Here is a 16,818-nt window from a genome sequence, read left to right as displayed (position 1 = left end):
ATGCAAATGGTAATGGATAATTACAGCAAACGTGACAGTGAATATCCCAAGGGAGATATTGAACCATATTGCCACTATGCTGGTATCATTGCTGATCACTGCTAAACTTGCCATGATGCTCAAGTTGAATAGGAACCAGGCTTCAAGGAAGTCGTGTCGTTTGTTTCTGTACAATCCACCAAAGCAATACCCAAGTGAGAATAGTATCGCTAAGACTGTCAGTAAGATACACAAGAGATACAACCGTCGTAAAATGTAACTGTCTACCAATATGACAGACAAAAGCATTGGTAATCTGGCTACTAATAATACACCAGGCCAGAATCGATACTTGTCTTTCATGGGGCCACTGTGTGCATCAACAATAGGTTTGATCCAACTCCAATACTTATTGAACATTTTATAGTTTGACATATGCTTTTCAAATAGAGGACTGAATAAAATGAGGCATGTGTATGGTACGATGAATAGAATCATAACTAATAAAGCAAACACAAATAGTGCCGCATGTTTGCCTTTACCGTATTCGACTGTAGGATCTTCATACCAAACACTCAATGATGTTACATTGCCTGTGCAGTGAATGGTAATGTCCCTTCTGTCTAACGCAATTACAACTGTACGTATTAGTTTGGAGTATGAAAGAAAGAGCAGTGTGCACAATACAGGAACTGTATTTGAACCAAATAATCTAGATATTTTACCATACCTTCTACACAGTAGAATAATAATAATGATGATTATCCATAGGTAGAAAGGGAAAACAAACTGAAGCCATTCTTTAGCATATCTATCCATTCCTTTGTAAAAACATGCTTCGATTCCAAAGTCTAGATTTATCCACGATATAACTTGACCAAGAGCTGGTAGTGCCCTTTCTCTTGAAAAGACTGGCTCGTATAGTTTTATAATGTTTGCATAAAACAATAAGCCATTCAGTGTACCTTGAGATACAGTTAAATTGAGGAGAATCAGAAAAACGACCATTGCTATGCCCATCACTGCAAAGAGAGCAACCCATGCTATTATGAAGTACTTGCTATCACATAAGCCACAGTTGTTTGACCCAATGAGCAAACTATATCCTTCTCTGCAGGATCCGCACAATCTTTGACCACGGTTGTTTGTGCACTGATTATTGGTATCATTGATCATGAATGTAATGCTGCTTGGAATGCAATATACAAGGCAATGCTCATTGATGATACAAACATCACTATGACTGTCATTAGCATTAAAAGACTCACCAGCATTGTGTGTCCCAATCCATCGCAAACCATTGTGGGAGAGAGTCAGGTTGTTTATGTCACACGTTACATTCTTAGCTGATGAAATATTTTCTGTGCAATCACAGATTCCTGACTCATTCATGCTGAAACCAATTGGACACTGATTCACAATGAATTGGAATTGAAGTGCTTCATAATCAATGTTAATTAAGTTTAATTCCTTAGTCTGACGAATCTGCAACTCTACTTCTGTGTCATCTCCAATTAGAAGAGATGCGTCTGGCAGGAATTCAACTTTAGAACAACTTGCTGCAACAGGCTGTGTTTCAAACTTGATTGTTTGTCCCTCATAATTAGGATGGCGTAGAATGATATCAACAGAGCCATCAGTAGTGCTGTATGCTGACAAATTAGCGCCAAAGCCAAGCATAGTCACATAAAATTCCACCTTTTGTCCAGGGAAAATATTTTGTTTGTCCATCAGATTAGTCGTGTTTTCGTTTTCTAACCCAGGCTCACAGAAATGCATCCTCACTGCATCAGTTGTAGATGAAATGTCTGTCTCATTCACTACCAATTGTACAGGCTCACCAAACAGTATTACTCCATAGCTATCATTTCCTATAGTTCCTGCTGAGTTGTCCTGAAAGTTTAGTACTGGGAGCACAAAATCCTCTTCTTCACCTAAAAAAATGAACGGGCACAAAATATGTTCTGAATTGTATATCCCTCCTCCTTTATTAGAGGCACGGTTGCCTATAAAATCTATTGAAGCTCCCGGAAACAATAGAATAAATGAGCTTCCATTTAGTGATACACCACCTCCATTGACTCCACTGTTGTTCATAAATACTAAACTGTTCTTAACTGCTATAGATGATCCCTTCAATGCCAATCCTGTTGAGAGAGTCTCAATAATTCTAACATTACTTAGCAATACACTATCACAGTTATATATCCAGTTCCGTGGATTATGCGATATGTTAGCGTTCTCAATATGTATTTCAGGGCATGTCAAAAAATCAAAAGCAACTATTAGACCAAAGTAACTATTGTTGGTGATTGAGATAGACTGAATGAAAAACTCATGGAGCCTGCTATTTACAATAGTGCTGTCTATGAGGATTCCACAGATAGCATTGCCATAGAAATGGCTGTCCTTAACAATAACTGATTGTAATGATGGATCAATACCAGCAATATCGCACCTTTCTTCAAGGTCACGAATGAACGAAAAAATCAAGCCACTTCTTCCATTGTATGTTGACGTATCAGCAATTCTAATAGAATACATCGAGTTGCTCAGTTTGATCTTGATATTTTCTGTAGTGTAGTTACTCGTGATATTAATGTGATCCAGACTGACTGATAGATTATATGCTGTGCTGTGTATCATTGCTACAACAATATCCGTGTTAATCCCTGAAAGATTGAACAAGGATAATGAGTAGTTTTGTAGCTCACTGTTGCACTCCTTAAGAGCAGTGTACAAAAAATAGAGTGAGGTCTTGTACAATATCGAGTGGGAAAAACTGACATCTAATGCATTCTTCATATCAAGATCGTCAACTTCATAAAAAAGTGACCCAGTGATAGAGATATTGGAGGAATTCATAACAACCATTTTACAGTTGTACAAACTAATACTATTAAAGGAAAAGTGACTGCTCTCAGTGATAGCAAGACCAACATCCTCTTCATCATCATCATAGCAAGCAATAACAGCATTTTGATCCAGTCCTTCTAATGTTATGTTATCAGTCTCGCAAAAATTGACAAGAGACCTTACGTAATTCGTACCGATGAAGTAGAAGACAGCATTGCTGTATTCATCGATATGTTCAGCATACTCTGAAAAATTGTCACAAGGTAGAGGCGCATTATGAGCTGCACAGTTTTCAGAGACATAGTACTGAGCAGAAGAGAGTTTGCAGCTGATGACAAACAGAGCAGTTGCTAGTAGAAGATGCATTCTTCTTGTCTGGAAGAATGACTGATGATGAGGTGTAGGCTGTACACAGATTAAATACAGTCACAACATCCTAAATGAATTTTATGAGTCAAATCAAGTTATGCCAATTCACATGGCTATAATGCCAAGAGAAACCATACATTCATAATCACATTGCTAACCTTGTTGTCACTGAAAATTCTACACTTTGTATCATTGCATTACTGATTAAGAGTGTTGTTGGGTGGACAAGGAAGTTTGTACATGCTAGGTTCATAAATTATCGCCTAGCTTGATCTTTAATCAGCTCAATGAAGCCAAGAGTAATTGATAAATTATCGCCTAGCTTGATCTTTAATCAGCTCAATGAAGCCAAGAGTAATTGATTGATGGCTTGCTGCAACCTGATAATTTTATGCTACAACATTACAGTTAATTTTTAAAACTCGGGTTAAATTCCAACCACCCACCCCAAACACAATCCCACCTACAACTGTCATGGCTGCCCCCTCTGTGTCAGGGTCTGTTCTTATAAAACGTCATTATGCAGAACTGGTCGAAGCAATTGTCAATCCAACACAGCTAGCTAACGCATTTTACTCTAAGGGGCTCATAAATCAGTCCTCAAGAATGGACGCAGCCCTTCAGGGGAAGAACTCGCTCGAGAGAGCCAGCAAACTCCTCTCTGATGTTGAGCGGGTTATTAAGGCATCTCCCCAAAAATTTGAAATTTTTTTGTCGGTTTTGAAGGAGCAGCTAACTACCGATACATTAATAAAAGAAATAGAGCGTCAGTATAATGGAGAAATGACGTCGACCCCTCCCCTCACTGGTAATTCATCACTGGGTGGAGACATTTTATTATTATTATTATGTTTTTATCTGTGAATGCCTATCATGAACATATTTTATGCTTAAGAAATTGTGATGCTGGAAGTGGCACCATTCTACCGTATAGCGGGAAATTTGGAAGGAATTAAATTTGGCAAATTTGGTGTTTTGATAGCCATTTGCCAAAATAAAATCTGCCATTTTAAAACATTATACACATGCTCAATGGCATGTGGCCACAAATTCGGCAAATTAAAATTTGCCAAAAAATTTAGCAATTTGCCAAATTTTAGTCCTTCCGCTGTACATTAATAATTTTCATAATTAATTTTAAAACACCTTTTATTAGATGAGTCAGACACTACTACTGTGAGAGCAAGGAAGGGAGATGCAAAAAGAGAAGGAGGAGGTATTCCTTCCTATAACATTATATCCTAATCACACATATACATATAGCAGGCACTACTCCTACTCAACATACTGGTATTGAGGAAACTGGCAATGAGGAAATATCTTACTGGCCAGCAGTGAAAGGGATCGGGGCAGTGATGGTTGTCTCTTTAATCATTTGGTTCATTTGTATGTTCGTCTATAGTATGCCAGTAGGTATGTATGTCACTTGTGAACACTTGCTTACACATTAATTCCTTGTTTATAGTTAAGGATCAATTGGACAAAACTGCCGACGAGGCCCTCTATTCTACCATTCCAAGTGAGCCACTTTTATTTGGTCCTCTCAGTCAGTGTTTGATTGCCTCTCTGTATAGCTGGTAGCTGTCACAAGCTCAGCGATCCCAAGTTAGCATTCGAGGAGTTGCATACGGAAATATCCAACTCCAAGGCTCTTGGAATCCACCTTAAACTCCCAAGAGTTAAACTGGAAATTATTGAGAGGGAAAACCGATCAGAGATAGAGAAGCTCATTGATGTATTACATGCATGTCACGAGCAAGACTTGTGTCCGTGCTGGGAGGATATAGTCAGCGCTGTGTCTAAATACGGGAACATGCGCAAAGCCAAAGAAATTGAAAACAAATATATCATTAATGGAAATAAAAACTAATTTTTATACTTTTATATTTATTAATGAGTATTAAACAAAAAACAATGTAAAGTGTTCCAGTGTATTTGAGACTACGTACTAGATATAAGTGATTTAAAAATACTTAAATAATATAGACTGCACATGGGATTTATCTGCTAGTTCTGTTAATATATGGTCCAAGAGATTTGTTGAAGTTTTCCAATCGATGAGAGATTGTTTTGTATAGGACAGCCGTTAATGTCCAGGAAGCTAAGTCGTGTGCAGTGCTTCATGATAGCTTGCACACCTTCATCAGTGATGTTGATACACTGTGTCACTTTCAGCTCCTGGGTATCAAAAAGTATGAGTCAGCAATGATGAGATGCACTTGTCAAATAACAAATGTATCAATGACAAATGCTTGAAATCTAAGACATCTACCTACATACCTTTAACTTGGTTGAGCACATTCCTTTTGATAAATAATACAGCCCGTTATTGGAGACCTAAAAGAAGCAATCAAGTACCTGTAGATCACTAATTATTAACAAACCTTTGTCCTACTTAGATCAAGGACCTGCAAGTAGTGGCATCGATCAGTGAGTATCATGACACTCTTGTCAGTGATCATGTGACACCCAGAGAGGGAGAGGGAGAGCAAGTAACAACAGTTTCTTGTCAACACGTCAATGCAGGAGTTATCCACCAAAACACAGCCTTTGAGATCAACTACCTGCAGTCTTGTACAGCGACAGAATAGTCTGCTTAAATCTAAATTTTAAAAATATAATCAGACGTTATGGTAACAAGCTAACAATCACATTACAATGTATACACTAATGTTAGCAAATGGGAACTCCCATCACTTGGTGGTAGTGAGTGAAGCGTGTGTATGTACTAATGAATGATGGTGTACATAAACTACATACATACCATTTGAGTTAATGTTATTCCTACATCCTTCAGAAACAGAGAGATTAAGTTTTATTAGTTTTGGGCAATATGATCCAATAGACTGCAAGCAAATTCTACTAATATTACCATCTGTAAGATTTAGATCATGAATCCCATCATGGAGAACCTAAAATGACAGTATAAATACGGTAATTATTGCTAGGAGAAAAATCTTAGTTTTTTTCTGACACATATACTTGTTCTTATTTTGCTCAAAAAATTCTGAGCTGATTCTAATCAAAAATTAATTTTTTAAGTTGCTCAAAAATCTGGCCAAAGACCCTGGGCTATGACAGGGAAATTCATGAAAATTGGCTCGGACAGAATTCTTTGTTTTCATTACATTTTCTGATGCATATACACGTACTTATGTTGTGCAAAAATTTTGAGCTGATTCCGATCAAAATTAAATTAAAAAAAAATTTTTTAAGTTGCTCAAAAATTGGGCCATGGACCCTGTACTATAGTACAGGGCTATGGGCAAAAATATGTCAAAAACGACTAGGAAAGAATTCCTTATTTTTATTACATTTTCTGATGCGTATACATGTACTTATGTTGTGCAAAAAGTTTGAGTTGATTCCGATCAAAATTAAATTTTTTACAAATTTTTTTAAGTTGCTCAAAAATTGGGCCATAGACCCTGTACTATAGTACAGGGTCATGGGCAAAAATATGTTAAAAACGACTAGGAGAGAATTCCTTATTTTTATTACATTTTCTGATGCGTATACATGTACTTATGTTGTACAGAAAGTTTGAACTGATTCCGATCAAAATTAGACTTTTTAAAAATTTTTTAATTTGCTAAAAAATTGGCAAAATCTTATCAAAAATAGCTAACAGAAAAATTCATTAAAAATAGCTGGAAAAGAATTCCTTTTTTTTATATTAAAAAAAATAATCTAATACGGTATAGAAAATTTGAGCTAACTCCAATCAAAACAGATTTTCTATTACTCAGTATAAAGACTGATCAAGGCTCTGTGGTGGAGCCACACAATAATAACAGCAAGAATAACAATTAATTATATGAAACCTCAACACTAACCAGTTGAGCATTGTGATCATTCATTAAGCGCCTTTTACACATTCTTTGCGCTATCTTGGATTTTATCAGTGGCGGGAGGTACAGGAGACTATCCTCGAACCAAAAGAAATCTCTCATTAGAGCATCAAGAGATTTACTGAACAAGGAGGGAACCATTACTGACAAACTAGATAGCTCCGCCTTTGCAATTTTATTACGCGGGGGTGGTAATTAATGTTAACTCAAAAAATCATTTCAAAGAAATTTAGATACTACCAAAATGACCTAGTCCAGCATGATGTTTCTTATTTTTCATCAACAGCTGTGTACTCGTTAGATTTTGTTGGATTTGATAATGCCTGCAGTTCCATCTGCCTGTTGAAAACAATCGTCTTTGCCTTTAGCAGCTTAATAATGATAACCATGCAACTAAAAGAATAATAATGGAAAGCATAGGTCATCATATAATATACCTTGCAATAATGAGAACTATTACTAATATCAGGACACTGACAGTAGCAGCATATATCGTTTTTGTACTTCTTTTCATATGGCTAACTTCTATTGGAGAACTGAGGAAAATGAATGATGGCCGAGGGCGAGGGGTATCAGTTACTGCTGGTATGCAATAAACTCCAGCTACATCAACCACTCTAGTAAGAACTGCTCCTTCTGCTGGTGTCAATAATCTCTTATCACACTGATCCAGCTCCTCTTCATTTCTAGTGCAGGCAACATTAATAAGTTGTATGGTCCTCCTTGATGCTTCATAACGTGAGCCATTAACAGCATCACCTCCTATCATTGCGCAATAAACACAACACCTTGCAGAATGATTACTTGATGCATTATAGTTCAGTTGTTTACAGACTACTGATGCTTCTCTGTCAGTCCATCCATTAGCAGACACAAGCCCCCAGGTATTATAATAACACACTTGAAGTATACCTTCATAATCAGTTGGACCACCAACCAAACGTACATCAGAGTTAGAGCAATCTGGATTTAATGAAAGCATGAATATATTCACACAATAATGGTTACTCCTTACTGTCTCTACAAATGATTCCAACAACATTATTAAGAGAACAAGTAAAGGAGCCATGTTCTCTCTTGCGGCATTCACTAACAGTCTCTTCATATCCTCCACAATTGAAATCAGAATAAATGATAGCTTCATTACCATCACCAAAGTATGAATCAGTATAAACAGTTGGTTCTACAGGAATATGATAAAGAGTCATAACCATGAATACATTCATTGTGATCATACCAGATTCTCCAAGCCCCATTTGTCTACACACTACATATGCATCAGTTACACTGAATCCCCTACCACATACACTCCCCCAAATATTATTAGTACAGACTTCCAATCTTCCAGACTCTCCTGTGCTACCATTAACAAGACGCACTGATCCTTCTTCACACTCACCAGTTGATTCTAAATAAAGTTATAATTATAATCACATCACAATCTTAATGTTACTTACCATAGCATCGTAGACCAATGGGGTACTGACACTTTGATTGACATTTATCAACAAGATCACATTCACTTAATGATGTAGCAGTTGGGGCATCAATACATGAAACATTCTGAAACAGGCTATTGACACTGGATAATCCAAACCTTCCATCATTAAACACTGCTGTTACTGTGAGAAAGAAAATATAACAATAGTATCTGTTCATAACATACTATCATATTGCTCATATCCTAGCTGTCTGCAAGCTACTATTGCTTCTTGTGGTCCAAGTGAACAAAACAGTGACCATGATCCATGATAGCAGTACTCTATATTCCCTTCAGCAACACCAGACCTACCACCACCAGTTAGTCTAATGCGTCCACTAGTACATGATACTCCTCCAGTTGGAGGAGGAATGCATTGATCAGGAGTATAGCACTTCACACCAGCTACATTAGTCTGAGGTATCATAGTCTTTCCTTCCTCTAGGGAAAGAGTTGTTCTTGTACAATCACTGATTGTTCTTTCATGTCCAGTGCAGTGTATGCTTGATATGTGTATCGTCTTGTTAGGTGGTTTGCCAAAATGAGAACGATAATATGGATGAGTTCCTATATTCAATTCATCACAATAACTACACAGTTTTTAAGAGGATACTTTACCATATATCTGGTATCCTAATTGCCTGCAGGCTACTTCAGCATTCTGAATACCCCAACTTGAATCAGAGATAAGGCCCCAAATATGGTCATGACAAATCTCTATTGTTCCCTCATAGTTCCATTCACTACCTACCAATCGTATCTCACCATCTTCACAATCTATATTGACAGGATTTGATGTAATATGAAAATAAGGATATTATTCCCTACCATATCCACACAATACTCCAGCAACACTATCCCTTGAGCATTTTGACTGAGGAAAAATTTTCTTATCACAGTCGGTTAAGTTAGTCTCCCATCCTCCACAAGAAAAATCAGAATACATAATTGGATACTTTCCATCACCAAAGTAAGAGTTATGATATGCCACTGGTTCTATACATAGTTTGATAAAGTAAGGAAATAGCTTGAATTATAATGCATGGTCTTTTAGTTTGATACCTAATTGTGGAAATCCAATTTCAGTACAGGCAACATGAGCATCAGTCTTATCCCATCCTTCATCACAGACAGCTCCCCAGACTCCATCAGTACATATTTCAATTCTTCCTTCATTTTCAATGATACCATCAACTAGTCTAATATCACCATTAGTACACATACCAGGATCTGTATTAAAGTGTTATAATTGGACTCACAAAAGTTTGGACTTACTGAAACATTTTATTGCTAAAACTTCACTGCACCATTTGAGACATTTTGATGCATGAATCTTGCAGTTTGATAAGGAAGACTCTGTACCAGTACATGTGATATTTTCAAAGAGGCTGAAGTTCTGAGATATTTCAATGGGAATGATTGAAGCAGCTTGGTTAAAAAAAACTTTAAAAACATTAAAAACTCTTATGTAATTTTTACCTGTATAGTTAGTGAATCCAAGCTGTTTACAGACAACAGATGCAGCTACAGCATCCAGTTTACAGAATGGTGACCAGTATCCATTATAACAATACTCTAATCTACCAGTCCCTTTCTCCTCACTACCTTCTAATCTGATAGTACCATTAGACTGACACTGTGATGCTACAGTATTGATCTCGATACAGCCCCTAGGCCTTGTTCCAACATTATCATCATTGTCACCATCACCATCATCATCTATACATTTAACCCCAGCTACATCATCAGTGTTGAGAGCCAGTTTTCCATTTTTAAGTGAGAGTATGATCTTAGAGCAGTGCATAATGCTAGTCTCTTGGCCAAAACATGACACATGCTTAAAATGTAGTGGTAAGTTTGTCTTGCCAAAATGTGATCCAATTACAGGTTTAGCAGCTATAAAATAAAACACATGTTTGCATGAATCAATTAATTAGTCATACTTTTATTCTTGTATCCAAGTGTATTACAGACAACTCTAGCATCTCCATTGCTCCATGCAGTATCTGATATTAAGCCCCACATGTTATTATAACAGACAAGAACAGTTCCTTCACTAGGGCCATTGCCACCTCTTAGTTTCACCTGACCATTGCTGCAAGCTATGAACATACATGATGCAAATCATTTAAATGAGAAGCCTGACTTACAGTCTTTGCACATCACTCCAGCTGATTTTTGCTGTGTGCAATTGAAGTTTGGTTGTATACTCTTGCTACATTGTTGAATGCTGGTCTCAAATCCAGAGCAACCAATATTACTTAATATAATCGGACCTTCAGTCTCACCAAAATAAGCACCATAGAATGTGGTTGGATCTATATCATTGAATCATTAAATTTCTTCATTAAATTTGTCTTACTTGGTCCTCTGTATCCCAGTCCTTTACAGAATACCAAAGCATCAGATGTACCCCAACTAGTTTGACAGATACCACCCCATACTCCATTGAGACATATTTCAGCTCTACCTTCTTGCTCTATTGTACCATTGGCCAATCGGATCTCACCGTCATTGGAACATGAACCAGTATCTATTATATACATTTGATAATAAGGGCCTTTGTTATATTACTTACTATAGCAACGTAGACCATACTCTGTTGAACATTGTGAAGGATTTATATAACATAAGCTTTCTTTTATTACATCCGTACAATTTGAAATTGAACTCTGACTTCTACTGCAGTATTTATAGTTGAAAGTGCTTGATGTGTTAGTACGACCAAATCTTTCATCATTAAAGACACTGACAACTGATAGGAGTAATTTACAATTTGACACAAAAACTCTCTACTGCTTAGACTTACAAGTAGAATTGTATCCTAGCTGTTTACATATGAGTGAAGCAGTGATTGATGACATACCACAGGAAGGTACCCAGTCCCCATCGTAACAATACTCTACTCTTCCTTCATTACTGGTAGATCCATTGACTAGTCTTACAGTACCATTAGCACAAGTACCAGATTCTAAATGTATTATAATAATTATGAATTGAGACTATTATTGTTCATACCTGGAGAAGGAGAATAACAGATAAGAGCAGTTGCTGTTGAAGCAGTGCACCTGTTGCAATATGATCTACAGTAACCATACCTTCTAGAACAACACTCTCTTGAATAAACATATGAACATTGAGATAGTGAAGAACTAGAAGAACTGCATGACCAGTAGTATGTGTCATAATAACTCATGTGATACCGACCATAATATCTATAATTATTTGCAACGCCTGTATTGAGGAGTTTTACAGTAACTATTATTAATACAAAACAACTACTAACCAAGTGCTCCAGGATATCCCATTGCTTTACATATTAGTTTTGCAGTGTAACAATTGAACGTGTAACTGCAGACAGTTCTCCAGACTCCACTTTTACAATACAATGGAATCCCTTCATTACTGGGTCCTGTATTATTAAAAGGTCTCCACAATCTGAACTGCCCATTAGTACAAGGGGTCTTAACTCGACCTACATTAAAATGGAATGAGTAGATTTATTATTTTTAAAACATTTTTCTAACCAAAACACTCCATCCCAGCAACTTCAGTGCTACTGCATCCAACAGAATTTGCTATGTAACTACAAGAAGAGAGACTGTTACTGCTACTTGAACAGCCCACATGTCTTATTGCTATAGGAGCATAGCCTTTTCCATAGTTTGCACAACAAGTAGATCTACAAGACTGACCTATATGCTATGTATAAAATGCATGTCCATTGATTTAACTTTACCATCAAATCCCAATTGTTTACATGCTACTTTACAATCAGAATTATCCCAACCATCATCACATACAGTTCCCCATTCATTATTGAGACAGTACTCAATCCGACCATATGATCTATATGATGATGATGCTGTTATCAAACGAATGTCATGATTTTTGCATGAGCCACCACCTGTGTAATTTTTGGGCTCATTTTCATCAAAATTAGATATTAACTCACTTTGGCAAACCACTCCAGCAAGTGTACCATGATTGCACAAACTAGTTGAGGCTTTAGAGTACTTACAGTCGAGTAAACTGTTCTCTGTTCCAACGCAGTTCACATAGTCAATCAATTTCTTTCCAGTGCCCCAACCATAATATGAGTTTCCCTTGAATTGAGCTCCTAAGGAAACTCAACTAAAAATCATTTTAAGCAAAAATTTTAATTACTACAAATGCTTCAATTAACAACTTAGCACAGTAATCTGCTAATGCATTATGGGCTGGTTTCATGAGAACAGCAGACAATAATCAATAAATGATGAAGAACCAGTCAAGAACTTGTGACCATTACCTTTTGTAGAAAATCCCAACTGCCTACAGACAACCCTTGCATCAATATTACTGAAGGAATTGTGACAGACCCAGCCCCATACACCATTGAGACAAACTTGCAGGTTCCCCTCCCAGGGTCCTGATCCCCATACCAAACGTACAGAGCCAGTTTGATGATGACTGCAGGATTCAGAGTCTATTGGAGAACAGGCTGTCAAAAGAGCTACATTGCTAGATCTATTACACTGACCTGCTAAAATGTACTGCTGAGCAAGAGCTGCTACAAGGAGCACAACACTACTGCTCTTCATCATTTTTTTGGACAATGAAAAATAATTTTTTTTGCAAATTAAAAATAATTGTAATTACTCAAAAATTTTCTCATTACTTAAAAAAGTATGAGATAACATCCTGTTCAATAAAAAATAAATCAATAGCAATCACAATTGATATGTTATGCTTAAAGCAATGAAGTAATTAATTAAAAGAAGTAGCTTCAACCTGGTTGACTTTTTCGTATACATTTTCTACCTCATAGGTATCAACAACAGACACATATTCTTCAATATCAGTTGCCATGTTATAATCATAATCATCAGCAAGCTTAGCATCTGGCGGTATTTTAGGCAGAGCCATAGCAGGTGGTGGGACTCTTGTCAAATGGGCCGGAGCTCTACTCTTGTATTTCCTCTTCATGATGCATATAATTGCACTGGAAAAAATAGATTGTAATAGTTATAGTGTGTTCTACAAATACCTTGCAATAATGAGTATAAGGACAACTATAATGATGTTTATGGATCCTACAGTCACATAGGCCATGCTACTACTGCCACTACTTTGAGCGCTTGAGGTACCTGGAACTGTTTCACTTGCTATTACGCATCTCACTCCAGCTACAGAGACTCTGCCATTTAAAGCTATTCCTTCTGCCGGTGTCAATAATCTCTTATCACACTGATCCAGCTCCTCCACATTTCTAGTGCAGGCAACATTAATAAGTTGTATGGTCCTCCTTGATGCTTCATAATGTGAACCATTAACAGAAACACCTCCTAAAAATAGCAGCTTGATAGTCATTTTATATCATTAAAGATTACTTGATGCATTATAGTTCAGTTGTTTACAGACTACTGATGCTTCTCTGTCAGTCCATCCATTAGCAGACACAAGCCCCCAGGTATTATAATAACACACTTGAAGTATACCTTCGTAATCAGTTGGACCACCAACCAAACGTACATCAGAGTTAGAGCAATCTACAAAAATGTTATCAGTGGTCTGGCTTCAAAGCAGTGGTAATAAAAGTAGCTTACTATCTCTACAGATGATCCCAACTGTATTGCTACGTGAACAAGTAAAGGAGCCATGTTTTCTCTTGCGACATTCACTAACAGTCTCTTCATATCCTCCACAATTGAAATCAGAATAAATGATAGCTTCATTACCATCACCAAAATATGAATCAGTATAAACAGTTGGTTCTGAGGAATATGATAAAGAGTCATAACCATGAATACATTCATTGTGATCATACCAGATTCTCCAAGCCCCATTTGTCTACACACTACATATGCATCAGTTACACTGAATCCTCTGCCACATACACTCCCCCAAATATTATTAGTACAGACTTCCAATCTCCCAGACTCTCCTGTACTACCATTAACAAGACGCACTGATCCTTCTTCACATTCACCAATTGATTCTAAATAAAGTTATAATCACATCACAATCTTTAATGTCACTTACCATAACAGCGTAGACCAATGGGGTACTGACACTTTGATTGACATTTATCAACAAGATCACATTCACTTAATGATGTAGCAGTTGGAGCATCAATACATGACACATTCTGAAACAGGCTATTGACACTGGATAATCCAAACCTTCCATCATCAAACACTGCTGTTACTGTGAGAAAGAAAAAATATTATAACAATAGTACTAGTCTGTTCATAACATACCGTCATATTGCTCATATCCTAGCTGTCTGCAAGCTACTACTGCTTCTTGTGGTCCAAGTGAACAAAACAGTGACCATGATCCATGATAGCAGTACTCTACATTCCCTTCAGCAACACCAGACCTACCACCAGTTAGTCTAATGCGTCCACTAGTACATGATACTCCTCCAGTTGGAGGAGGAATGCATTGATCAGGAGTATAGCACTTCACACCAGCTACATTAGTCTGAGGTATCATAGTCTTTCCTTCCTCTAGGGAAAGAGTTGTTCTTGTACAGTCACTGATTGTCCTCTCGTGGCCAGTACAGCCTATATTTGATATGTGTATTGTCTTGTTAGGTGGTTTACCAAAATGAGAACGATAATATGGATGAGTTCCTATTAATAAAGTCACAAAATTACATGTAATCCATTAGAAAATAATTTACCATCTATCTGGTATCCTAATTGCCTGCACACTACTTCAGCACTTTGTGTACTCCAACTTGAATCAGAAATAAGGCCCCAAATATGATCATGACAAATCTCTATTGTTCCTTCATAGTTCCATTCACTACCTACCAATCGTATCTCACCATCTTCACAATCTACAGCATTCATGATTATATAGATATAGCTACAACAGAGCATATTACCATATCCACACAATACTCCTGCAGTATTGTTCCTGGAACAGTTAAACTGTGGATAGACTGTCCTGCTACAGTCTGTTAAATTAGTTTCCCATCCTCCACAAGCAAAATTGGAATGCACAATTGGATACTGACCAGCACCAAAGATTGAGTTGAGAAATACTACCGGCTCTATGAGATGAATAAATCATTTGATACTCAAATATTGTACATACCTTTATCAGAATGCCCTAGCTGTGTGCAGGCAACATGAGCATCAGTCTTATCCCATCCTTCATCACAGACAGCTCCCCAGACTCCATCAGTACATATTTCAACTCTTCCTTCATTCTCAATGATACCATCAACTAGTCTAATGTCACCATTAGTACACATACCAGGATCTGTAATTAACTTATAAAGATATTAAGAGGAAGTTGAACATACTAAAGCATTTTATTCCGATATTTTTTGGACACAATGGAATGCATTCTGATGTTTGGACCACACAATCTGAGACATTATCTTCAGTTCCATTGCAAACAATATTATTAAAAAGACTAAAGTTTTGAACAACTCCAAAAGCAGTTGTAGAAATGACAGAAGCAGCTATAATAAACAATAACAATGTAGTACTATATGTTTGTATATACTAACCTGTATAATTAACAAATCCAAGCTGTTTACAGACAACAGAAGCCGCCACAGGGTCCAGCTTACAGAATGGTGACCAGTATCCATTATAACAATACTCTAATCTACCAGTCCCTCTCTCCTCACTACCTTCTAATCTGATAGTACCATTAGACTGACACTGTGATCCTTCAGTGTTGATCCATGATGGTGGTGCAATACATTCAGTTGGTTCATCGTGTATGCAGTCAACCCCAGCTACATCATCAGTGTTGAGAGTTAGTTTACCACTATCCAGTGAGAGTATGGTCTTAGAGCATTGAATGATGCTAGTCTCTTGTCCAAAACATGACACATGCTTAAAATGAACAGGGAGCCTTGGTTTACCATAGTATGAGCCACGGATTGACTTAGCAACTATATAAAATATGAAACTATTGTCAATAATAATTCATTCCTTACTTCCATTGCGATAGCCCAGTCTACTACAGACAACTTTAGCATCTCCATCGCTCCATGCAGTATCCGATATTAAGCCCCACATGTTATTGTAACAGACAAGAACAGTTCCTTCATTGAAATACTTTCCACCTCTTAATTTCAACTGGCCATTACTACAAGCTGCAACATACATAAATTCTAATCAATAGTTTCTAAACTTTCAGGATTACTTACAGTCTTTGCATGTCACACCAGCAGTGTACTGCTGAGTGCAGTTGAAGTTGGGCTGACTTGATTTAGAGCAGCTATAAATCCCAGACTCATAGCCCCCACAACCAAAGTTACTAAACAGAACA

The 16,818-nt window shown here is 37.0% G+C and overlaps 4 protein-coding genes across 6 annotated transcripts in view; 1 reads left to right on the top strand and 3 right to left on the bottom strand.

Moving 5' to 3' along the window:
- The first annotated feature begins 3,632 nt into the window (after window positions 1-3,632).
- LOC105312271 (uncharacterized) lies at window positions 3,633-5,176 on the top strand. 2 transcript variants are annotated; one of them, XM_019994922.1, is made up of 5 exons: window positions 3,633-4,012; window positions 4,361-4,420; window positions 4,471-4,617; window positions 4,670-4,723; window positions 4,779-5,176. In XM_019994922.1, exons 1-5 carry the CDS (start codon window positions 3,679-3,681, stop codon window positions 5,072-5,074), a joined length of 891 nt encoding a protein of 296 aa, XP_019850481.1. In that variant the 5' UTR covers window positions 3,633-3,678; the 3' UTR covers window positions 5,075-5,176. The 2 variants fall into 2 exon arrangements, with proteins under 2 accessions (XP_019850481.1, XP_011403085.1); XM_011404783.2 differs by having other exon boundaries at window positions 4,468-4,617.
- Window positions 5,177-5,199: 23 nt separating this feature from the next.
- Window positions 5,200-7,231, bottom strand: LOC105312270 (protein AMN1 homolog). The gene is made up of 5 exons (XM_011404782.2): window positions 7,041-7,231; window positions 5,969-6,116; window positions 5,589-5,806; window positions 5,485-5,541; window positions 5,200-5,382 (listed from the first exon to the last, which is right to left on the bottom strand). The coding sequence occupies exons 1-5, from the start codon at window positions 7,194-7,196 to the stop codon at window positions 5,221-5,223; spliced, it is 741 nt and encodes a 246-aa protein (XP_011403084.1). The 5' UTR covers window positions 7,197-7,231; the 3' UTR covers window positions 5,200-5,220.
- Window positions 7,232-7,256: 25 nt separating this feature from the next.
- Window positions 7,257-13,152, bottom strand: LOC105312269 (scavenger receptor cysteine-rich domain superfamily protein-like). 2 transcript variants are annotated; one of them, XM_019994920.1, is made up of 24 exons: window positions 13,058-13,152; window positions 12,827-13,003; window positions 12,491-12,655; window positions 12,275-12,442; window positions 12,063-12,230; window positions 11,822-12,010; window positions 11,554-11,769; window positions 11,345-11,506; window positions 11,114-11,290; window positions 10,898-11,068; window positions 10,686-10,853; window positions 10,479-10,637; window positions 10,015-10,431; window positions 9,811-9,963; window positions 9,598-9,765; window positions 9,364-9,531; window positions 9,154-9,312; window positions 8,722-9,102; window positions 8,513-8,677; window positions 8,293-8,463; window positions 8,071-8,238; window positions 7,860-8,018; window positions 7,493-7,817; window positions 7,257-7,448 (listed from the first exon to the last, which is right to left on the bottom strand). In XM_019994920.1, the coding sequence occupies exons 1-24, from the start codon at window positions 13,119-13,121 to the stop codon at window positions 7,325-7,327; spliced, it is 4,542 nt and encodes a 1,513-aa protein (XP_019850479.1). In that variant the 5' UTR covers window positions 13,122-13,152; the 3' UTR covers window positions 7,257-7,324. The 2 variants fall into 2 exon arrangements, with proteins under 2 accessions (XP_019850479.1, XP_019850478.1); XM_019994919.1 differs by having other exon boundaries at window positions 12,827-13,152.
- Window positions 13,153-13,172: 20 nt separating this feature from the next.
- Window positions 13,173-16,818, bottom strand: part of LOC105312268 (scavenger receptor cysteine-rich domain superfamily protein-like) — a 6,423-nt gene continuing 2,777 nt past the window's right edge. Inside the window, exons 12-25 of the mRNA XM_019994918.1 lie at window positions 16,697-16,798; window positions 16,484-16,642; window positions 16,046-16,438; window positions 15,836-15,997; window positions 15,625-15,792; window positions 15,413-15,580; window positions 15,206-15,364; window positions 14,778-15,155; window positions 14,560-14,724; window positions 14,345-14,515; window positions 14,124-14,291; window positions 13,908-14,066; window positions 13,565-13,862; window positions 13,173-13,519 (exon numbers count right to left, since the gene is read on the bottom strand). Of these exons, the coding sequence (XP_019850477.1) occupies window positions 13,285-13,519; window positions 13,565-13,862; window positions 13,908-14,066; window positions 14,124-14,291; window positions 14,345-14,515; window positions 14,560-14,724; window positions 14,778-15,155; window positions 15,206-15,364; window positions 15,413-15,580; window positions 15,625-15,792; window positions 15,836-15,997; window positions 16,046-16,438; window positions 16,484-16,642; window positions 16,697-16,798 (2,885 nt within the window). The 3' untranslated portion in view covers window positions 13,173-13,284. The remainder of the gene's footprint in view (window positions 13,520-13,564; window positions 13,863-13,907; window positions 14,067-14,123; window positions 14,292-14,344; window positions 14,516-14,559; window positions 14,725-14,777; window positions 15,156-15,205; window positions 15,365-15,412; window positions 15,581-15,624; window positions 15,793-15,835; window positions 15,998-16,045; window positions 16,439-16,483; window positions 16,643-16,696; window positions 16,799-16,818) is intronic.

Source organism: Amphimedon queenslandica, unplaced genomic scaffold (assembly GCF_000090795.2).
Source record: "Amphimedon queenslandica unplaced genomic scaffold, v1.1 AMPQUscaffold_13460, whole genome shotgun sequence".
NCBI lineage: Eukaryota > Metazoa > Porifera > Demospongiae > Haplosclerida > Niphatidae > Amphimedon > Amphimedon queenslandica.
This window is presented reverse-complemented; position numbering and strand designations above follow the sequence as displayed.